The following is a 23,682-nucleotide window of genomic DNA, read 5'->3' on the forward strand; positions in this document are numbered from 1 at the left end:
AATGGGTGTAGTGTGTGTGTGTATTTAATGGGTGTAGTGTGTGTGTGTATTTAATGGGTGTAGTGTGTGTGTGTATTTAATGGGTGTAGTGTGTGTGTGTATTTAATGGGTGTAGTGTGTGTGTGTATTTAATGGGTGTAGTGTGTGTGTGTGTGTATTTAATGGGTGTAGTGTGTGTGTGTGTGTATTTAATGGGTGTAGTGTGTGTGTGTGTGTATTTAATGGGTGTAGTGTGTGTGTGTGTGTATTTAATGGGTGTAGTGTGTGTGTGTGTGTATTTAATGGGTGTAGTGTGTGTGTGTGTGTATTTAATGGGTGTAGTGTGTGTGTGTGTGTATTTAATGGGTGTAGTGTGTGTGTGTGTGTGTGTATTTAATGGGTGTAGTGTGTGTGTGTATTTAATGGGTGTAGTGTGTGTGTGTGTGTGTGTGTATTTAATGGGTGTAGTGTGTGTGTGTGTGTATTTAATGGGTGTAGTGTGTGTGTGTGTATTTAATGGGTGTAGTGTGTGTGTGTGTATTTAATGGGTGTAGTGTGTGTGTGTGTGTGTATTTAATGGGTGTAGTGTGTGTGTGTGTGTATTTAATGGGTGTAGTGTGTGTGTGGGTGTAGTGTGTGTGTGTATTTAATGGGTGTAGTGTGTGTGTGTGTGTGTATTTAATGGGTGTAGTGTGTGTGTGTGTGTGTATTTAATGGGTGTAGTGTGTGTGTGTGTATTTAATGGGTGTAGTGTGTGTGTGTGTGTATTTAATGGGTGTAGTGTGTGTGTGTGTGTATTTAATGGGTGTAGTGTGTGTGTGTGTGTATTTAATGGGTGTAGTGTGTGTGTGTGTATTTAATGGGTGTAGTGTGTGTGTGTGTATTTAATGGGTGTAGTGTGTGTGTGTGTATTTAATGGGTGTAGTGTGTGTGTGTGTATTTAATGGGTGTAGTGTGTGTGTGGTGTGTGTATTTAATGGGTGTAGTGTGTGTGTGGTGTGTGTATTTAATGGGTGTAGTGTGTGTGTGGTGTGTGTATTTAATGGGTGTAGTGTGTGTGTGGTGTGTGTATTTAATGGGTGTAGTGTGTGTGTGGTGTGTGTATTTAATGGGTGTAGTGTGTGTGTGTGGTGTGTGTATTTAATGGGTGTAGTGTGTGTGTGTGGTGTGTGTATTTAATGGGTGTAGTGTGTGTGTGTGGTGTGTGTATTTAATGGGTGTAGTGTGTGTGTGTGGTGTGTGTATTTAATGGGTGTAGTGTGTGTGTGTGGTGTGTGTATTTAATGGGTGTAGTGTGTGTGTGGTGTGTGTATTTAATGGGTGTAGTGTGTGTGTGGTGTGTGTATTTAATGGGTGTAGTGTGTGTGTGGTGTGTGTATTTAATGGGTGTAGTGTGTGTGTGTGTGTGTGTATTTAATGGGTGTGGTGTGTGTGTGTATTTAATGGGTGTGGTGTGTGTGTGTGTATTTAATGGGTGTGGTGTGTGTGTGTGTATTTAATGGGTGTGGTGTGTGTGTGTGTATTTAATGGGTGTGGTGTGTGTGTGTGTATTTAATGGGTGTGGTGTGTGTGTGTGTGTATTTAATGGGTGTGGTGTGTGTGTGTGTATTTAATGGGTGTGGTGTGTGTGTGTGTATTTAATGGGTGTGTGTGTGTGTGTGTATTTAATGGGTGTGGTGTGTGTGTGTGTGTGTATATTTAATGGGTGTGGTGTGTGTGTGTATTTAATGGGTGTGGTGTGTGTGTGTGTATTTAATGGGTGTGGTGTGTGTGTGTGTGTGTATTTAATGGGTGTGGTGTGTGTGTGTGTGTGTATTTAATGGGTGTGTGTGTGTGTGTGTATTTAATGGGTGTGTGTGTGTATTTAATGGGTGTGGTGTGTGTGTGTATTTAATGGGTGTGGTGTGTGTGTGTATTTAATGGGTGTGGTGTGTGTGTGTATTTAATGGGTGTGGTGTGTGTGTATTTAATGGGTGTGGTGTGTGTGTGTATTTAATGGGTGTGGTGTGTGTGTGTATTTAATGGGTGTGGTGTGTGTGTGTATTTAATGGGTGTGGTGTGTGTGTGTGTGTGTGTATTTAATGGGTGTGGTGTGTGTGTGTGTGTGTGTGTGTATTTAATGGGTGTGGTGTGTGTGTGTGTGTATTTAATGGGTGTGGTGTGTGTGTGTGTGTGTATTTAATGGGTGTGGTGTGTGTGTGTGTGTATTTAATGGGTGTGGTGTGTGTGTGTGTGTATTTAATGGGTGTGGTGTGTGTGTGTATTTAATGGGTGTGGTGTGTGTGTGTATTTAATGGGTGTGGTGTGTGTGTGTATTTAATGGGTGTGGTGTGTGTGTGTGTGTGTGTATTTAATGGGTGTGGTGTGTGTGTGTGTGTGTGTGTATTTAATGGGTGTGGTGTGTGTGTGTGTGTATTTAATGGGTGTGGTGTGTGTGTGTGTGTGTGTGTATTTAATGGGTGTGGTGTGTGTGTGTGTGTGTATTTAATGGGTGTGGTGTGTGTGTGTGTGTATTTAATGGGTGTGGTGTGTGTGTGTGTGTGTATTTAATGGGTGTAGTGTGTGTGTGTGTGTATTTAATGGGTGTAGTGTGTGTGTGGGTGTAGTGTGTGTGTGTATTTAATGGGTGTAGTGTGTGTGTGTGTGTATTTAATGGGTGTGGTGTGTGTGTGTATTTAATGGGTGTGGTGTGTGTGTGTATTTAATGGGTGTGGTGTGTGTGTGTATTTAATGGGTGTGGTGTGTGTGTGTATTTAATGGGTGTGGTGTGTGTGTGTATTTAATGGGTGTGGTGTGTGTGTGTATTTAATGGGTGTGGTGTAGTGGGTGTATTTAATGGGTGTGGTGTAGTGGGTGTGGTGTAGTGGGTGTGGGTGTGGTGTAGTGTGTGGGTGTGTGTTTCTGAAGGGATGTGATTTGTGTAAAATGGGAGAGTGGAGCATTTTTATTGTAATTTTATTTTAATATTTGTCTTATTTATTTTTTTTGTCCCCCTCCCTGCTTGTTACTTGGCAAGGGGGGGCTATATGGCATAGGGAGGTGGTTCAGTGGCATTTTACTGAGCAGTGGGGCCCGCAACAAGCTGATGCTTACCTCCCAGCAGCTCCCTGTGTAAATCTCGTGGTCTGCGTGCCGTGCGGAGAGTTGCCATGGTAACCCGTGGCACCGCTCTGTGGCCGCAGGACCTACGAGGTTTGCACTGGGGAGTTAAAGGAGCTGCTGGGAGATGAGTAAAAGCTTGCTGCGGGCCCCCCCAAGACCGCCGGGCTTGTAATGGGCCCGGCGGTCCTGTTATGTATTATGTGCAATATCGGTATCTTTATTGGCCGATACCGATATTGCCAAAAATACCAAATATCGGTAAAACCGATAATCGGTTGATCCCTAATTTTTTTTTTTTTTTTTTTTTTTTACGTGCACAACTGACTATCTTATCAAACGTTAGATACTCCTGCGTCTCAGCAAGCTATGTGTGCAGGAGAACACATCTGGTCGCCGAAACCGCAAGCAACAGCAGCGCCTGCTCAGAAATATGGGGGCCCACAGTGTGGTGCTGGAGCTGCTTCAGATACCTTACGAAAAGGTAAGATCCCTTATTGCATGAATGGATTAAAAAGTAATGCTTATTGCATAAGGAGACCTGCTGTTTAGGTTTGCATCTAGGACAATAGAATCTGGAATCTGTTCCATATGGTTCACTTGTAATCTTAAAACACCCCCAAAAGAGCGTTTAATAAAGGCATAGGGACCAAGTAGGAACTACTTGGTCTCTTAAAATTAGTGTAAAAAAATGACACTAATTTTTTTATTTTCTTCCCCCATAACGCTTGGCAAAAAGCAGAGCTAACTTTGTAAGTGTTCCACCAGCACTAGTGATACCATAGGGGAAAAGGCTTTCAATGAAGGGCCTCCTGAATCCCAACAGACATCAGTGTTGTTCTCAAGCATGTATGCTCTTTATCTGAGGATCTCATAGGAGATGGACGTGCTCACGAGGGACATGTTGGGGTAACACCTACCTTCCACTGCCACGACCAGAATTCAAGAGGCACTGTCACCATTTGGGGTCTCCTTAAAATATGCATAGACCCAGAATGTGACAGAGCCACATTAAACCTCTTGAAACTCCTACCTAGCTGGAGTGGATCAAGTATTGCATGTACTATAGACATGTGCCTCTGATGAGCTGTCTTGTCATTTTATGTCTTTTTCAGACCGAGGATACTCGAATGCAAGAGATCATGAGGATTGCACATGAATTCCTACAGAACTTCTGCGCTGGAAACCAACAAAATCAAGCCCTTCTTCATAAACACATAAACCTTTTCCTAACTCCAGGGGTGAGTAGAACGGCTGGGGTGAACTTGGATGTAGATGCCTTATGTGCTAGTATTCCACTTTAATAAACTCCAAAAAACTTTTAGCTCCAAATGTCACCTGTGATCTTAACAATTTTTTTTTCTCCTTTTTAGATTTTAGAGGCTGTGACCATGCAACATATCTTCATGAATAATTTCCAGTTGTGTAGCGAAATTAATGAAAGAGTTGTACAGCACTTTGCTCACTGCATTGAGACTCATGGGCGCAGTGTACAGTACATAAAGTTTCTGCAAACCATAGTGAAGGCTGAAGGGCGCTTCATCAAGAAGTGTCAGGATATAGTCATGGCAGAGGTATGATGGATTTAGTAGGATTATGTGGTTCCTTACACTCAACTCTTTATTTGACCTTTCACCTTGTCACAATGCCTATATCTGTGTGCATTGAACTAAACTGTAGAACAGACATGGTTTTGTGTAGACCTTAAGTGTATTCCACTCTGACCTTCCACCTCAGGAAGATAAACAGATTAAATGATTTTATATCCAGAATAGAATTCTGAAATTCAGTTTCTAGACGTGGCAAGAATATAACGAGTTTAATGTAGTTTCAAATTTTCTTCTGTGATTATCTCTATCCTGGCTCTTTCATGTACTTTCTTACCCCGCAGCTGGTGAACTCTGGTGAGGATGTTCTAGTCTTCTACAATGATCGTGCATCATTCCAGACTCTGGTGCAGATGATGCGTTCTGAAAGGGAGCGAATGGATGAGAACAGCCCACTGATGTACCACATCCATCTAGTGGAGCTTTTGGCAGTGTGCACCGAAGGCAAGAATGTTTACACTGAGATTAAGTGCAACTCTCTGCTCCCATTGGATGACATTGTACGTGTAGTGACCCATGAGGACTGTATCCCGGAGGTGAGTTAACTGGCTCTGGCTACGGATGGCAGACACTAGCCTATCAAAGGGACTTATGAGCCATCAGATCATGAAGACCGGACCCTTCATTGCTTTGAGAAGTTTGACCTATCCATGGATTGTCTCCAGTTTTGTAGAATAACTTGTCTGGTTTGCCTTGTGATCTATAGCGAATATATGGCTTCTTTCTTTACTTCCTTTTCCTAGGTGAAGATTGCCTACATTAACTTTCTTAATCATTGCTATGTGGACACAGAGGTGGAGATGAAGGAGATTTACACCAGTAATCACATGTGGAAATTATTTGAGAACTTCCTTGTGGATATTTGCAGGGTGAGAGTGGATGATGGAATTTGGGAGATTATATGGACTCTTAGAGGTTCGATAAATTGTTTTGATGTGAGGTGGACTAACTTGCTGTATTTTCTGTCCCTCAGGTGTGCAATAGTACAAGTGATCGCAAACATGCAGATGTAATCCTGGAGCGATATGTAACGGAGACTGTCATGAGCATTGTCACCACATTCTTCAGCTCTCCATTCTCTGATCAGAGTACAACTCTTCAGGTCTGTACTGAAGATCAAGCATTTGTAGTCTGTAAATGGCTTAAATGGGGCAGATGGAGCCTATGGTCACTCTGCAGTTTATTTTTGTATAGTGAAGATCCCTTAGTATCCCAATGAGCAAGTTATGGTACCAGGCAATCCCTGTCTTCCATAATCCAATTTACTTGGGCTTCGACCATAGGTCCACCTACCCTGCCAACAGCATGAGGGGAAAAGTTCGATTCCTCTACCACCTAGGAGCCCAGCCTCTTTCATGTTTTCTAGAATTGTTGTTCAGCAACCATGCATATGCTTATCTGGCTAGCTTTATTAATACATGAATGGAATAGCTTGGTTTGTAGCAACTGGCTCTATGAACGTGAATAGCTTCATTCCTCTTTCTTCATGAAAGAGAGAACTTGTGACTCAAAACTACTTTTCCTTTGTCCCGCTTGACAGACGGTTTTGCTCTGCCTTTCTATAGAAAATAATATGAATGCTGCTTTTTTCGCATTTAGAACCATAGTCCTCTTTAAAGTGGTTTTGTTGTAGTTTTCGGTCCCGGTTTGCAGAGTTTACTAATGAAATTGTTCTTACCACAGGGTTCAATCATTACCATACTGATACAGGTAAAACTGGATTAGGGCACTGGCTGTATTTGGGTTTCTGTTTCTTCTAAGTCACAGGTGGAAGGGGTTGCAGCTGGGTTAATCACACTTCCCTTAACTTTTTTATTTTTTAAACTTTTTTGTTTTCTTTAATTGGTCACATTGGTATTAAATGATTTGTAGCTGTTGGGAATCACGGCTCTAGGACTCCAGATTTTAAAAAAAATGTGCTGGTATGTCTCCCTAGACACGGCAGCCAGTGTTTGTGCAGCTCCTGCAAGCAGTGTTTAGGGTCTATCACTGCAGCTGGCTCCTGCCTGCCCAGAAGGCATCGGTTGAAAGCTGTATCCGGGTGCTGTCAGATGTGGGTAAGAAGGGCAGGGCAAGCACGAGGTAATGGATGTTTTGGGGAAGCATGATGACATGAATGCTTGAGTGAGTCCATTGTAATGGCAATTGTATTGTGAGCCTGTGTGTTATAGAGGAGTAAATGATTGCTTCATTAAGAAGCATAAAGCTATGACTTTGTGAGTGACACCGGTGATCGTATGGATGGTAGACTATGGATACCTGTGAAATATCAGGATGTTAATTTCAAGGTCTCCTTTCTATTGCAGCAAAGAGCCGTGCTATAGCCATCCCAGTCGATTTGGACAGTCAAGTGAACAACTTATTCTTGAAGAGCCACAATATTGTGCAGAAAACAGCCATGAGTTGGCGTATGTCTGTTCGAAATGCTGTTCGCCGTGATTCTGTGCTTACTGCGTCACGGGACTATCGCAATATCATTGAGCGACTACAGGTAGTGCTAGAGAAGTGACCATTTGCATCAGGGGGGTGGCCAATAGGTGGATATTCCCTTAATGTGGAGCTAGAACTCTTAAGTTGCTTTGTGTGTAAAAAAAAAAAAAATTTTTATTTTTTTTCATTCTTTATGGAACTCTGGGTGACTGTTCAAATGGTCTTTCCTTCACCCGCAGGACATAGTTTCTTCTCTTGAGGACCGTCTGCGTCCCTTGGTTCAAGCAGAGTTGTCTGTCCTGGTTGATGTCCTACACAGACCGGAACTCTTGTTTCCTGAGAATACAGATGCCCGTCGGAAGTGTGAGAGTGGCCAATTCATCTGCAAGTGAGGAATTTCTCCCTGTGGTATGTTACAGAATTGAATTGTGTTGTCCTGATCTATCTGAACATGCATTTCTGCCATTTTTTTTTTTTTACAGGTTGATCCGACACACAAAGCAGCTTTTGGAAGAAAATGAAGAGAAGCTTTGCATTAAGGTTCTACAGACTCTTAGAGAGATGATGGCTAAGGATAGGGGCTTTGGAGACAAGGTAATGATTTGGACAGACAAATAATTGATAAGGGACTGTATGTCATGGAAAAAGATACAAGGAAAGGGATCATCGCTACAATATCTGTTCTGTGGCAAACTTTGGCATTGCCATATCTAGAACGGCATAAATCCTACATTGGCATCAACACACAATATTTCAAATGTTACTTGTAATGTATTCTCGCATTAAGAGTACAGTCGAAACTGTCCCAGTTTTAATTGCTTCCTTTAGTGTTTGCATACATTGGGTTGAAAACAATCCAGATTTTGCTCAGGACGGTTCCAGAACTTAAGGTACTCTGGACGGCACCTCCACCATTCTCAGCCAGTGTGTGAAAGATGGAAATTACCCCACTGCATTTCTATGAGGGGATCTTTGTGCCCTGCACAGTTGTGATGCCAAATTAGCAGGGAACTAAAATAGCTATGCCCTTTTCATAGTACATAACTATATAATTGAGAGGTTCAACATCTAGAACTCCTTTATAGCTGTTTTACTGTAAAGTGAGAAATCTGAAAGCTCAAAATACATCTAAAGCAGGGTTTTGTTACAGCACATGTCCTGGTAAACTGTGCCATCCACATTTAAGATGTGGATTTTTATAGCTGCTGACATATCCAATTTAAAGGTTTGCCACAAGGTGGCAGGGCCATCTCATTCTTCTAATAGGTGTGGTTGCTATGAATTATGACCGATGTCTAGAGAAGCTTGCACTCCGGCACAGATTTTAATCCATATTCCAAATTGTATGACTATTCACAATAAAACGGTTCCACTGTTTAGAATAGGGAGACAAAACCTCCTAGTGATTGCCTTTAGACTGAAGCTGTAGAAGACTTTTTCTTGGTCTGACATGTGGGTAACCACATTTCCAACTAAAGGAGGATCTTGGGAATTGTAGTTCTTTTGTCAGTGATACTATATCATGCTCATCCACAGTGAAAGATGTATTTCAGGGATTGGAATGTACCACTTTCAATATTCCCCTAGATGTAGTGCAATGCCCGGTCTAATACCTAATACCTGCTTTCTGATCTCTTACAGCTGGTAGCTCTTGATCCACTGGAAAACACAGAGGTTTTGACCTGTTTGTAACTTTGTAATTCCTAACCCAAGCCCATCCCTGCTGTTTTTTCTTTGGATTTGAATTTGTAGTTTGAGATGCCGAATGTGTGTTGCTCAAAATGGAAGAGTTTGCAACTTCCTGCATAGTCTTCTCTGGCAATGAAAAGGCTATAATCTGTCACACATTTTGTAGTGCGGCTAACTGTGCATCTCTTGTTCATGTCTAGTGACTTGTGTCTGTCTTGTCAAATATGTGCAGAGTTTTGTGGTCTGTAATACTTGTTTGTGTGTGGTGGATGTAGATGTCGTCTTATGTGTTAATTTACTGGTACACATTATGCAGCCTTCTCATCCAATGCCAAATTAGACTTGTAGAGCCTTATAAACCTGCAACTTTTAGTTTACGGAGTTGGTTGTATCTCAAGGTAACTAATCTTACCATGGTTCTGTAACTTCCTTGATCCAAATGTGAAAAAATGCATCTTTCGAGGTAAAATAGTTTATAATTGAAGGGGAAAATCCTAGACCGTCTAGTTTAGTGGACTCATTATCTATTGAATTCCCTACCCCTCTTTTTGCAGAGTTCTTTGCAAGAGATGGAAAATATTACATCACAGCAACATAAATTTCAACATAGGCTCTTTCTGTGTGTACAGAATAGCTTGCATTTTTGGAATGCAATAATGTGCCTTTTAAATCACTTTTTTTTTTTTTTTTTTTTTTTTTTTTTTTTTATTGAGAACTGGGATCACTTAATCACTATGATAATTCTGATGAATTCAAGTTTAAGGCTAAAATAGCCAGACTGGAAGCATCTTCTTTGTCCGCAATGCTTCCAGTTGGGGTGACCACTAATGTCACCCAGACCACTTAATCTCAATAAAGGGGTTTGGATACAGTGGTCATTGCAGTTTTGTATAAACTGCAGTGTTTACTTTACAATGTTAAATCTACCTATAGCGACTGTTCCTGGCAGCCCCTAGAAAAACCTCTGCTGCTCTGACAGCTCATAGGAGAGCATTGAATTTATGTCCGGTGCTAATTGTGCATGCACATCAGATTCTAATCTAGCTCAAGAGCCAAAAGATGATGCTCGAAGTAGAGGCTTGGGAAGGAGTCTCGTGCTAGAGTTAAGGAAAGTTTTTTTTATTTTTTTTTTTTAACGTATTTTTCTCGAAACGGGGATGACCTAAAACATGCCTGCAAAGAGGGCTGCATAAGTGTTAGGAATGCAGGTTTATATTCCTCATGTCAGTGTCCCTTTACATTTTGAAATTCACTTTGAATTACATGCCATTTCACTGTAGTGAATAACCCTGAACATTTAATATTAATAAATGTTAGTTGAGTTCTACACATTTTTCAGAAATCCATAAAATACTTCCTGGGAGTCTTTAGCTTTGTCGTTCTGAATGGTTTTTCTTTCTGCCCTTGTATATAGTTAGTGGAAGAGGAATAACAAGAAATGGTTTCTCTTCCTGTCCTAACTTGCATTGTGTGCTTCGACCTTGCCTGTACCTAACTGGAATGTTATGTCATACCTTGTAATAGAAAACCGCATTGCATGAAAAAGTCAAATTGCATTATAATAATAACATTTTAGTAGATATATCCCTAAGAAAGTATACAAGTAACCTATGTTATGCTTGTGACCCAAGAAACCTGGAATTGGATAGTTGCAGATCCCATTGTACAGCGCTACGGAATCTGATGGTGCTATATAAATAATAAAATAATAATAATCTAGTATCTACAGCTTCTGCAAGCCCTCCCCTTCTTCCCGGACAAACATGCTGTGATCGTCCAGTCACTTTTCAATGAATGCAGTACAGCTCATTGCAAGGCTCCACAGAACTAAAATGGCAGTAACAGGACTGGTTGTCTGACAGCCACGGAGGTGGAAAAGCTTCATTTATATAGGTGCGAATTTCTTCTGAAACTGGCATTTTTATAAAATGAATAAACTCCTGACACAAAGCACTTCCAAAAGCTAAAGTGTTTTGTTCTTTAAGTGTTCTTTTAGCACAAGTAATAGATCATTTTCTGTGTTGGTGTTATTTCCATAATAGTTAGAGGCCACTGTAAGGCCCCTAAAACAGAGCGGCCCTTGATTTTTAAGACCTTTAATGGTTACTGCCAAAGATCACAAGTTTGCCTAGCTGCTCTGTAGGAACACTTTAATTATTCAGTACCTGTTATTTCAAGTGTAATTACTTTGCTATCAGATAACCTCTTGAACCTCTATTCCTCTATAACCATATTGTAAAGTGTCCTGAATTAATATTAATAGAACACTGTCTAGTGTTAAATAGAATTTATAATTGAGAATTTTATGATATTAACACTGCATTGATCACCTTGATGTATTAAATCTCCTGCCTTATAGTTAAACAATCAAGTATTCTTTCTCATTTACTACTCGGCACTGTTGTATGTGATACTGATGGCTTTAGATTTTAGTAATGTCCTTTAGGACAAAGTAGACTTCTCTGAAATGTAGTATTTGGCCTTTATATGTTGTCTCTACCAAATCTTTACGCTCTTGACCTTTTTATTTATATATATATATATATATATATATTTTTTTTTTTTTTGGGGGGGGGGGGGGGAGGGGGGAGTTGATTCTATAGATCTATAATAAAGTTCACTTTGGGAAGATGTTCTCCCCTAGCTTGAAGTCCTGTGGTCCTCTCTCTGCAGCCTAAGCATAGATCGGGTGACATGAAGGTTTAGCTGGCACATGCAAAATTCAGTCCTGCTTGGTATCTCGCTGGAGGAATCTAAATCCTATCTTACGTGTGTGCGTGATATGGCTGGACTTTGCAGTGTCACTTGCCAACAGAAAGCTCTCCTGTCTGTTTTTAGACCTGTGGAGGAGTGAAGTGTCAGGACAGGTGGAAATAAATATAGGAAGGAATTTGGGCTAGTTTTGAGTGGGATATTAAATGGCACATGCAAATGCTAAAGAGAATAGTAAAAATATAATATATAATGTTCAAAATCATATTGGATTTATTAGACTCTAGACTACCTGTCCTGCCAGGTAACAAAGTATCAAAATGTCCTAAAGTAGATTCTGCAGATTATATTTATGCATTTTCAAGTAATGTTTACATTTGGAGGGTCTGTCATTAATGAAATGGACCATAATCTCAGTTTTTGGCAATTTTATAGTCTTTAAACAGACAAACCGAATACTGAGCTGACCTTTGTTTCTAATCTGGATGGTACGCGGTTAGTTGTGAGATGTGCCTGTCCTTGGCATATGATTGAGTGCTGTACTTTGATGGATTTTGTGCACTGTGACCGTGTATACCCGATCTGCTTACCCAGTGCAATTACCATACTGATAGTTTAAAATTATACCCTCATCCACCCAGTGCTATTAACTGCATAGACAAAAGCCAACAGATTGGTGATAAACAGGTTTATTCAATAAAGTCAGAAATTTAGCATTTTAGGCTTGAATAGCTAACTTGAGCCAATTCTTCAAATCACATGTTCAGTTAGTTTTTAGTTTTTTGGCCATATACTTGAAGAAGAAAACATACATTTTTACTTACCGTAAATTAATTTTTTCCCTGAAGATTAGAGGCAGTGCTTTACCAATGGGATTTCTAATCTGGTGGGAAAAATAGGCAGGCAATTCTCCAACTTTTTAGACCCTCCCTTTCAGATTAGAGGCAGTGCTTTACCAATGGGATATGACAAAGCAATTCCAAAGGGCGGGATTCATTTTACCACTGCTTGTAGCACCTTTTGCCCAAAAGCTGCATCTTCTGAGGCCAGTATGTCTAACCTGTAATGCTTCGAGAACGTATGCAGAGAAGACAAAGTAGCCGCTGAACAAATCTGAGAAGGAATAGCTGCCGCACGCAGAGCCCAAGACGTAGATATAGCCCCTAGTTGAATGGACCTTTATGGGGCCTGAAATTTCTGCGTTGCTTGAGAAATAAGCCAAAAGAATACAATCCTTCAGCCATCTAGCCAGAGAACTTTGAAGCTTTCATCCCTTTCCTTGTGCCATTGATCAAGACAAAAAGGCTGTTATCCTTTCTAAAAGATTCCGTAGATTCAAGATATTGCATAAGACATCTCTTCACATCTAGGCAGTGAAACTTTCTTTCCAAAGCATTTGAAGGATTTTGGCAGAAAGTAGGCAATACCACTTCTTGGTTGATGTTAGAAGAATTCAAAACCTTAGGAATAAACGAAGGGTCGAGCTTCAAAACCACCTTGTCTTGATGAAAGACCAAAAACTGAAAATTCGCCCGTAGAGCTTGGATTTCTCCCACCCTCTTGGCCGATGTGATTGCCACCAAAAAAACTGTTTTTAAAGATAAAATCTTCAGAGATGCCTCTGCTAGAGGTTCAAAGGGCGGCTCACAAAGAGCGGCTAAAACTAAATTTAGATCCCAGGGCGGACAGGTTTCCCTAATGTTGGGAACTAAACGGCCCAGAGCCCTGAAGAATCTAGATATCAGAATGTTTGAGGCTAAACACCTGAAAGAAAAGATAGCTGAAACTTGTAATTTTAAAGATGCTGGCTTCAATCTCTTTGCAAATCCCATCTGAAGGAATTTGAGAATCTTTTGGATGGAGGCGGAAACAGGGTCATCTTTAAACCTACAACACCATTGACAAAAATTCTTCCAAATCTTGGAGTAAACTTTAGACGTAGACTCTTTGTTAGTAGCCAATAAAATTTGTATGACCTCAGGATCTAGGCCTTTACTCTTTAAAATCTGGAGTTTAGACACCAAGCCGTCAACTGGAATCTCTGAAGGGTTGGAAGAGGAACCATGGAGGGATCTAGAATTTCTTCTGACAGTGGAAGCTTCCAAAAAGTGGCCCCTGGAATATTTAGAAGAACCGAAAACCAACTTCTTCTTGGCCACCAGGGAAGGATTATGACAATCCTTACTTTTTCCAACTTGATCTTTTGAAGCACTTTGGGAATTAGAACTACTGGTGGGAATACATATGCAAGGTTGAACTTCCATGGTACTGACAGAGCATCTATATCGGTTTTGTCTGCGGGGTTCAGAGATGCAAACCATCTTGTCTTCCTGTTTGTCCTGGAGGCCATAAGGTCTATTTCTGGACAACCGAAACGGTCTGAAATAAGCCTGAAAATTCTGCACGAAAGGGACCAATCTGTTTGTTTTAAGTGATGACGACTCAGGGCGTCTGCTAATACGTTGAATTTTCCCAGTATGTGAACTGCCGAGATCGATAGGAGGTGTACTTCCAACCACAGCATGATCTTTGAACAAAGTTTCCAATCTTGTCGACCTTGTACCTCCTTGTTTGTTTAAAAACGCCACTGTCGTTCGATTGTCCGAGCGTATATGAATATGCTGACCTTTTATCTGGAACTGAAACGCCAGGAGAGCCATCCACACTGCCTTCAATTCTTTGAAATTTGAGGAAGTTCTCACATCCTTTTCTTGCCAAAGCCCCTGCTTCTTCAGGTCCCCCAAATGGGCACCCCAGTGCCGAGGCGTCTGTTGTTAAAATTCTGAAGGATTTCATTTGGAATGAAAGCCCTGTTTGCAGGAACCGAGACGAGGTCCACCAATGAAGACGCCTCAAAGTTTGATTGTTGAATTTCATCAGCCCGTCCAGGCTGTCTGTCCGTTGATTCCATACTTGTAGAATGTTTTTCTGAAGAGGCCTCATTCTGGCTTTTGCCCAACCAATGGCAGGAATAGAAGCCGTAAAAAGACCCAGCAAACTCATTGCTTCTCTGACTGAAAAAACACCTTTTTCTCTGAGTCTCTGAATTTAATGTTTTAGCTTTAGCTTCTTCTCCTCTGGCAGGAAAATCTTCATAGAGATGGAGTCTAAGATTAGACCCAAGAACTGAATCCTTTGAACTGGAACCAATTCCGACTTGCTGAAGTTTATTAGCCAACCATGGCTTGTAAAGCTGCAAGAAGGTCTAGTTTTAGTTGCTCCTTTGACTCCGCAATCAAAAGCCAGTCGTCCAAATAAGGGAATGACATAAATCCCCAAACTTCTTAGATACGCTGAGATGACCACTAGCAGTTTTGTGAACACCCTGGGCGCAGATGAAAGGCTGAATGGTAGGGCTTTGAATTGGTAATGCTTGGTCACCGATTGGATGCAGATCGCAAATCTTGGTAGCCTTTTGCTGGATTCTGCCATGGGCACATGAAGATAAGCGTCCTTTAAATCCAGGGACGCAAACCAATTTCTTAGCTGAACCAGAAGAGAAGCAGATTTTATTGATTCCATACGGAACCTCTTTTTTTTACAATATACTGGTTTACGGCCTTTAGGTCTAGTATGGGTCTGCAAGAACCATCTGGCTTTGGTACCAAAAATAGTCTTGAATATGTGCCCTGATGTCTTTCTCTTCGGGGTACTTCTTCCACAACTCTCTTCTGCAGGAGTCTTGACACTTCTTGCATCAAAGCTAACTCTGTTTCCTGAGAATGAACCTTGGAACATAAAAATTATTTTCTTTGTGTATTTGTCCGTTCCAGACTGTACCCATACTTTATTACTGAGAGAACCCAGCGATCCGATGTCGTACTTTCCCAGTGATGTAGGAAGTGAGACAATCTTCCTCCCACTGGCCTGGCGTCACATTTTATTTCTCTTGTCCGTGAGTCTTTCTTTCTATAATCGATGACTTTCTTTTGTTGACCCCTATAGTAGCCCCTGCGAAAGGAACTTCTAAATGAGGGCTGAATCCCCACTTTACGGTTCCAAACTTGTCTCTTATGGGATTCAGGCAAGGCCTTCCTGCATCTGTTTTAACAGATCATCTAGTTTAGACCCGAATAGTCTTCTAGATTCAAAGGGTAAGTCACACAATGAATTTTTTGATGCTGACCAGTTTCTAAGCCAAAGTGCTCTTCTAGATACTGTCGTTCTGAGGAAGCATCTACCAAAAAATCTGCCGACATTTCGATATTTTTTTAATATCTTCACTGGATCTTCCTTTGACTCTCCTGCATAAACCTTCTCTAGTTCTTCTAGCCAATGTTTTTGGGCTTTAGCCACGGATGTTCCTGCGATAAGAGCTTTCGCTTGGGCCGCTGAAGAAACAAACATCTTCTTTAAGGACGAGTCCATCCGCTTCTCCATCACATCCCTTAAACCACTTGAGTCACCAATAGGTAACGCCGTTTTCTTCCCAATCTGAGCTATAGGGACGTCCACTACAGGGGCTGTATCCAGCAGGCAGTCCTGGTCCGCTTCTATGGAAAAAAAGAGTTTTAAAGTGTTTTGAAATAAAAGGTTTGTGACCTGGGTATTTCCATTCTCTTAAAACCAACTCCTTCAGTTGTGGATGTAAAGGGAAAACTTTAGTTCTTTTCCCAGACACCCCATTGTCCATAATGTTCTGCACTTCCTTAACTAATTTCCTTATGGCTTCTTCTGGAAAAGCAAATTCCTCATCAGATGAATCACTAGCTGAATCCTCTCCAGAATCAGAAGCACCAGTACCTGAGCTTGTATCTGAATCTTCCCAGGTGCTCTGCCTTTTCTTTGAATGTTTTACTACCTGTAAATCCTGAGAAACCGAAGCCTGGGCTGATTGCATAGCTACCGTCTGCATATCCACAAATGTTTGCTGCATACTCTGCTGTAACCAGCTAAGAAATGTGGACATTTCAGATTTTTTTTTAGCTTCCTCTGAAGCCTCTTTGGAACATCGAGAACAAAGTTTCTTTTTATACCCATCCGGCATAGGTTGGAAACATATTGAGCAACTTAAATGTTTGGATTTTGTAGAGCATTTCCACTTTTCTGTAGCTTTCTCCGGAATCTCTGGATTAGACATACTGAGGAAAGAAAGAGAAATAAAAATTTTTATTTTTTTTTCCCCTTTAAGATTCAGACTAGAGCCATTTAAAATAAAAGCTAAATGTCTTACCTTAAATGGCCTCAGTGTGTTGGAGGGCAGGTGAGAAACACACTTGCAACAGAGGTTGCTGCTGGAAGTTGCTCCTTTAAGTCCTGTAGCCACTGAACGAAAAACCAAAGTTCAGATTTGGCGCCTGAATCCAAGTTGTAAGCTCTCTTGTGAAACTTCTTCTCTGAGGGATATTACATAGGTAATGTAAGATCTGGGTGTGGGCTAGTGTGGAGGAATATATGGGTTGCCGGAGTTATCACATATTGTGAATCCCACCACACCTTTCCTTCTCTAGGAAGAGACATCCCTGTAAATAGGTTTTTGCGTGGTCCATGTATACCCATGGGAAACTATGGTTTATTACATAAAAGTAACATTGTGGTCAGAAGGTATCTGGGGCCCCATCTGTGCCAGAGCAAGTGTCTCCTGAACTTATGGATTAGGATGGGCTAAACTTCTTCCGCATTTAACGCAGAGCCATGGAATAGTCTCCAGATCAACCAAAATGCTTGTAATCTCAAATGAAATCCATAGTTTGTTTCCCTGTGGCTCCACTGAAGAACCATTGGCTCCACTAGGTAAGGTGTGCTGCCACATAGTACTTCCCAAAATCGGGTAAATAAAATTCTCCGCAACACAAATTGTGGGTAAGCCAGACTGGAATGTTTGTCCCCTTCTGATTGCCCTCCTGAGCTGTTTGAAGTTGGACCTAGAGGCTTTGATTGGAATCGTTTGAAATAGAGTAAGAGTGGGAGCACTGACGTTTTAACAGTTATGAAATGCATTAAAAGTCCTATTTGTGCAGATCCGCCTCTACAAAAATAGATCGTTGGCATTAGAGATCATATGGCTCATATCAAAGTCGAAAACCTAGGCCCCAGACTGAACTCCCTCAGTGTGGCGAAAAATTTATTTATTTATATTTTTTTTGTCCAGTGTATCAGGTTCAGGGCTCTGATGCTGTAGTCAAACTTCCCTTCCAGAAATAAATCCCATCTGTTGGGTGTAACAGAGTTGGTAGGAACGGTGCAATGTTAGGCTTCGATCGAAGATTCTAGCTTAAAGGACCACTATAGGCACCCAGACCAGCTCAATGAAGTGGTCTGGGTGCCAGGTCCATCTAGGGTTAACCCTGCCTGCTCTAAACATAGCAGTATCAGAGAAACTATGTTTACATATGGGTTAATCCAGCCTCTAGTAGCTCTCATTGACGCCAGCGTCCATAGGAAAGCATTAAGCGAGCCCGGCGCTGGAGAAAGGCAAGTGATTTTCTCTTCCTAGAGCCCAGTGGGAGGGGGGCCATGAGGGTGGGGGGGGACCTATTATTACTATAGTGCCAGGAAAACTAGTTTGTTTTCCTGGCACTATAGTGGTCCTTTAAGTTAAATATTTAGGAACGAAATTAAAACTTGCGCAATCTGTCTGGTTCTTACCCTCTTTTTGCAATAAAGGGACATTAGCTTAATTGAAGTGTGCTAATGGCAGTCCCATCCAAGATTGATTTCAGTGCCTCCAGCAGTAAAAAAGTTCAATTCTGCGTAAATTGTCTTGTAATACAGTAGCGGGAGATCTTTTGGTTCCAGAAAACTACGGTTTGAGAAGATTTCAATGCCAAACTTAATTCCTACAACGCGACTGAAGCTTTACCGAAATTTCAACTGACTGAGGTAGATATGTTTGAAGAACCAGAGATTGCGCTTGCCTGATCTGTGGTGGCCTGAGGTATTACGTACCCCCATGGGATTATACAACTGTTTCTTTAGTTGGCGTAGGAGTCTTGTCAGTAGCCTACCGCATTAGTTTCCTTTTACACAGAGCAGATATTTTATACGGATTTTATGTGCATTTGATTCAGGTGTTCATGAAATGTCCACGTAATAGCAATTTGTGGCCTTCCCATACAGAGAATTTAGAGGCTTCTGATGTAAGACTGTGTCAGTCTTTTATGGCAGCCAGTGTCTCGTCAACTATTGAAGATTTTGAAAGTTTTAAATCATGCATGCGCCATGTGAACTGTTGAGGCCTAAAGAGTGATGATGCAATGTTCTTGTGAAGAGGGCTGTGCTCAGACTGTGCCATCGAGAGTATATCAGAGCAACTGAGCAAGGGAAGAGAATGGTAATGCAAGAAGTGGTCTATCCTCGAGTACAAATGGCTTGTGAGAACTAGGTGAAATACTTGTCTTGTGCAGTCTACTAACTGGTGGGAGTGGAGTAGGGATCAATAGTACCACTAGAGTAGGATGGGAATTGTTCTTGCTCTGGAAGCCCCCATTAGACTCTTATTGGGTAGAGATTCGGGGAGGTGGAAGGGGGGGAGAGAGAGTAGACTACGAGTAGGTAAGTTAAAGTGGAGGAGAAATGTAAGAAAGTCATAATGTATAAATGGAGAAATTACGAATACAATACAATGGGACCAGCCCCAGGAAATAACCAGTAGGAAAATGTATCTCTAATCGGAGCAATGTCCACATCACAGGGGACTCAATGTCTCCTGAAAGTATTGTTGGCGAGGCAGACTTAGAAGAAAGACACAATGTGCAATGCATTAATATCTTGCCTCATGATCACTGTATACAAATTACAGGTATGGCAGCCCCAAGTTTGACAAAAGTAGAAGAGCATCAAAACAAATGACTATTAAGCCATAATACATAAAGGCATAAAATTATTTGTATAGTAGGTCATTCTAATCACGAACCTCCAAAGAGGTATCAAAATAGAGAAGCTTTGCAGAAGAGGCATCCAGTGTAAATCAGTCGGTCTCAGATCACAGCCAAACAGAATGCCTCTATCACAGGTCAGGAAAGCCAACTCTGGTGGTGCAGATCCCATGAAACAGACTATCCAGCACACTCATAACGTGGATAAGGACTCGTGGGAAGAAATGGAAAAACACCCTCTCCCCAGCCTCTTTCCTCATCCTATCTCACCCCACCCACCAACACTATGACTACTAGATTATATATAGATTACAATTATGATCACATCCACTCAAGCTAGTACACCAATTTGTGACTCCCATTCAATAATACATAACCGGTATAAAATGGTTTGTACATTAGTATCTTGTCAATTACGGAGTAGCTCCCAGGAGGTGTTTGCATGATTACAGCAGGGGTCCTTCTAACCATCTCTGGTGGCGCTGATTCCTTAAAACGGATGACCCAAAACATTAAGTGTGAAGGATTCCCTCTTTCTCCCCACCCCCTAAGTGCAACCACATTCAAAATAAGCTCCATAAAATGCCTTACCCCTCCCAAACAGTCTGTCAAATCTCCCTATTCCTGCAGAGAATGTTCCTTCTGGAGAACATGGTTTAGATAAGCTTATGTGACAAGCGGACAATAGTTGTGTAATTGAAGGTGCCGCTGATGGTGGTATTTCAACGTAGAAGAGAATGTACTTAATGAGAGGTAGGAGCAGGAGTTTAGCAGCCTGTTCTCAAGGGAAATTAGAGCAAACGTGAATACCTCACTCTTGAGGTAGGTTCACCAAGATCCTGGGGAATCTTGGGATCCTGGGATCACTGCTGAGGTGGTCTAGGAGGCAGGGAAATGGACACATTCAGCTGGTGCAGGAACAGTAGATAGTCAATCTTGCTGATGGCCATCATTGATGGCCCAGATGTTTGGGGGCTACAGTTCCTTTGCTCGGCCAGAGTGTCCAAACTTCTGAGGTGCTAAGGTTAGGCATTACTTTGATAAGGTTTACTTTGTATGACTGTCAGCACTAAATGCGGGAACTTTTCTTGCTTGTTTGCCGATAATGTCAGCACTAATCATTAAAGAACTAATCATTTATATGGGGTCATAATTTTTCACTAGAGGGTTAGCGAGTCTGCAATATGAACACTCTGGCAAAAAGATTAAAAGGAAAACTTTCTTTTATTAAACTGTATAGTTGAAGCATAAGAATGGAATTTGGAATATAGTCTTTTCTGAGTTAAATGTACTTTTGTGTTTAAACCTGCATCTCTCGTACAATGGCTGCCTCCTTGCCATGTGCTGGCACTGCCCATCAGGGGACAAGCAGTTGCTGTGTGGCTGCCCTAATTGCCTTCTTGGGGAGATGCCAGCCCTAGTCATTTGTTGCTATATATCTATATATCTAGCCCTTTAAATCCTTTTACTGGAATAGATGCTGTGCTGCTGACCTTTACCAATTGACAAAAACACATCAGTTTTGAGGACAACCAGTTATTGGTGGAAATGGCCAATCAAGCAGTTTGTCTTGGTGTCACATCATCCAAGCACTTTAAGGGCTTTTCCCTGAACCATGACTTGTGATTAACTTCAAAACTGACAACCACAAACACTTTGAGGCTGGAGAATCTCCAGCATATATGTACATGCCCAGGTCCACCTCATTGATATCTTTTTGGAAAGTGCTGGCATTTATGTATCTACTCATAAAATCGCAAAATTCTCTATTGGTTATCCTTTTTTTTTTATTTTTAATGTGATTGCTTGGGGCTACTTCAATGGGCAGAGACTGAATATCTGCAGACAGTGCCCCCATGTGTGTGTCTGAGACTGTGTGTAAACAAACTTGTCTAATCTGTGTGTAACACTCTGCCCACTAATGTGAGCATTTAGAGGTGGCCCGATGTTGCATAGAGTCTCAGACTTCTGCTCTACAGGGACTTTCCTGTTGAATCACTGATCTTATGTGGGTGGAAGCATGATTAACCCTTTAAAGTAACCAGATGCATCTTCTCTGTACAGAACCCTTTATGTGCTCCCTCTACATGTGCTTCTGTCCTAGAAAATTGTAGGCTGTGTTCTCACTTCTAATTACTTCTTGCTTCTCTGCCCCAATGCTGCTTGCTGCAGATGCCGAATGTGCAGGGGTCAGCAGAGGTGTGTAACTTACCCCTTGGTGTGCATTGTGATTTACCATTCATTCAGTAATTTTTATGACTTTTGTCCACATTGACTCATGGCGAACCGTGTTTCTTCGCTTATCAAGCACCCTGCATGTTGCCTTGTTTGTCAAAAATCCTAGTTTTTCAACACACTGCCTGCCCAGCCCTTGAGATCCGGGAATCTGTGTGTGTGTGTATATAAACATTTTTAGTTTTAAAAGAAAATGGGGAACGTTCCAAATGCGTAAAAACTGACTAGCTGTGATACAAACTGGCCCTTACTTAGAATTCTCAATAATGTTCAAATATATATTGAAACAATTTTCTAAAAATTAAATGTTGGGTCGTAGTTTGCTATTGCTTTCAGAATAAATCCACATGGATTTGAAGATCCCTTGTGTGCTGGACCATGAGGCAATAGCAGTGTGGCCATTCTGTCTTAGTTTCCACGAGTTATCCATGTAAAAATTATTCAGGAGGGTCTGTTCATTTTATATATTTGGTCTCTGCATGATCACAGGAGCTTGGCCAGGTCCAACCTCAAAGGCAGCTGGAGGATATCAAAAGGGTAAGTATGAGTGTCTAGTGTGATGTTTTTGAACACCTCAAATTGCCTTGTGTGACCTACACAACCTGCCTGCCAGTGTGTGGGTGTTCTTGTTTGTGTGTTATTTTAAATTCGTCTTTACTTGGTGTTTAACTTTAGTGTGTAGCTTGTCTTTGCTTTGTGGTGGCAGGTTGCATTGCCCTGTCTGTGGTTCATGGGACCTTCATAGCCTCAGTGTTGTCTGTGTTCGATCCAATTGGATAAAGTATCTTTAATATACCTTGAATTAGTGTGGCAGCTAGGGACAGGCTTGGGTAATGGGTATATGATATATATGGATGATACATTCATGGGCACAGTTGACAGCTGTGTCCATCACACACTCTGTTCACAGCTCACAAAACTTTGTGTTTTGGTCTCTGTAGGGGGAAGCCCTAAGGATCATTCTCGTCAATCGTTACTACGGGAACACTCGTCCAGCTACAAGACGAGAGAGCCTAACAACTTTTGGAAATGGCCCTATACCTGGAGGTGGTGTTGGAAAGTCAGGTGAGTTTTATTTTTATTTTTTTTCAACTTTTGTAGTTGTGCATAAACTTATGTCTGTCTTTTTTTTTTATTATTCTTACTTTTTGCTTTCACCATATAGCAGGAGGGACCAGTCCAGGAACCCTAAGTCGGGGTGAAATGAGCCTGTCTGATGTTCAGTGTCACCTTGATAAAGAAGGGGCATCAGACCTAGTGATTGATCTGATTATGAATGCAACCAGTGACCGTGTGTTTCATGAGAGCATCCTGTTGGCAATAGCTTTGCTAGAGGGAGGAAACACTACTATCCAGGTGAGGGCAAGATGCATGATGGGGGTGCTGTTCTAAATGCAATCAGGACAGAGTACTCTAGGAGAGAATGGTTTGGGGCAACAAATTCTGTCCAAATGGGAAACATTTTTTTTATTTTTTTTGTTTTTCCGTACATTTCGATGTATGTACCTTCCTTTACCAACAAGCTATGGGTCTTAAATTATGTGAAATATGTTCTCTTCACTTTCCTCTCATCTCCATAAAGATTATTGCATCCCACATTTTTTTCTCTGGCTTTTTCACCCTTATTCCTTTCTGAATTTTTTATTTCCCTTTTTAATTTGTTACTCTTCTTGTACTTTTGTATCCTATGTATTTCCTCTCCTTTCCACTCTTCTCCATGTCCCTTCCTGATACTAGCTACCCCACCAGCTCTGCTTGTCCTTATGTCCACGTTGCCTTGTTCCTAAACAATCCTGCATTACACATTTGTAGTGACAGTGGCTGTTGGTCTGTTGGTAGGCAGCAGGGATGTGTTCCATCCCTTCCACTTCACTTTTACTAATTAAAGATACTTTTGATCGAAGTACAATCTAGAATGGACCTTACACCTCATTAGCGTTGCCTTATTCTTACAGGATCTATTCTCCCCCCCCCCCCAGCCAGAAGAAAATAAAAACCCATGGCTCATAGCTCCCAAAGCCAAGCTATTATTCTGACATGTCTCTATAAACATTGACAGTAACGTCATTTATGCAGAACTAACATGTTCCAGAGCTTTAAGGTGTAACAAATTG

At 41.3% G+C, this 23,682-nt stretch overlaps 1 protein-coding gene across 8 annotated transcripts in view; it reads left to right on the top strand.

The window, feature by feature from the left end:
• Window positions 1–23,682, top strand: part of ITPR1 (inositol 1,4,5-trisphosphate receptor type 1) — a 165,292-nt gene that overhangs the window by 115,747 nt on the left and 25,863 nt on the right. For 2 of the 8 annotated variants that reach the window (XM_063426661.1, XM_063426663.1), the window contains 16 exons: window positions 3,425–3,562; window positions 4,194–4,319; window positions 4,452–4,652; window positions 4,970–5,221; window positions 5,429–5,554; window positions 5,659–5,787; window positions 6,369–6,395; window positions 6,622–6,742; window positions 6,992–7,176; window positions 7,355–7,503; window positions 7,598–7,709; window positions 8,757–8,789; window positions 21,506–21,532; window positions 22,058–22,105; window positions 22,510–22,633; window positions 22,734–22,924. In XM_063426661.1, coding sequence (XP_063282731.1) covers window positions 3,425–3,562; window positions 4,194–4,319; window positions 4,452–4,652; window positions 4,970–5,221; window positions 5,429–5,554; window positions 5,659–5,787; window positions 6,369–6,395; window positions 6,622–6,742; window positions 6,992–7,176; window positions 7,355–7,503; window positions 7,598–7,709; window positions 8,757–8,789; window positions 21,506–21,532; window positions 22,058–22,105; window positions 22,510–22,633; window positions 22,734–22,924 — 1,989 coding nt within the window. The remainder of the gene's footprint in view (window positions 1–3,424; window positions 3,563–4,193; window positions 4,320–4,451; window positions 4,653–4,969; window positions 5,222–5,428; window positions 5,555–5,658; window positions 5,788–6,368; window positions 6,396–6,621; window positions 6,743–6,991; window positions 7,177–7,354; window positions 7,504–7,597; window positions 7,710–8,756; window positions 8,790–21,505; window positions 21,533–22,057; window positions 22,106–22,509; window positions 22,634–22,733; window positions 22,925–23,682) is intronic. The other 6 variants (XM_063426662.1, XM_063426669.1, XM_063426667.1 and 3 more) reach the window with 4 other exon arrangements.

This window comes from Pelobates fuscus, chromosome 7 (assembly GCF_036172605.1).
Source record: "Pelobates fuscus isolate aPelFus1 chromosome 7, aPelFus1.pri, whole genome shotgun sequence".
Lineage (NCBI taxonomy): Eukaryota > Metazoa > Chordata > Amphibia > Anura > Pelobatidae > Pelobates > Pelobates fuscus.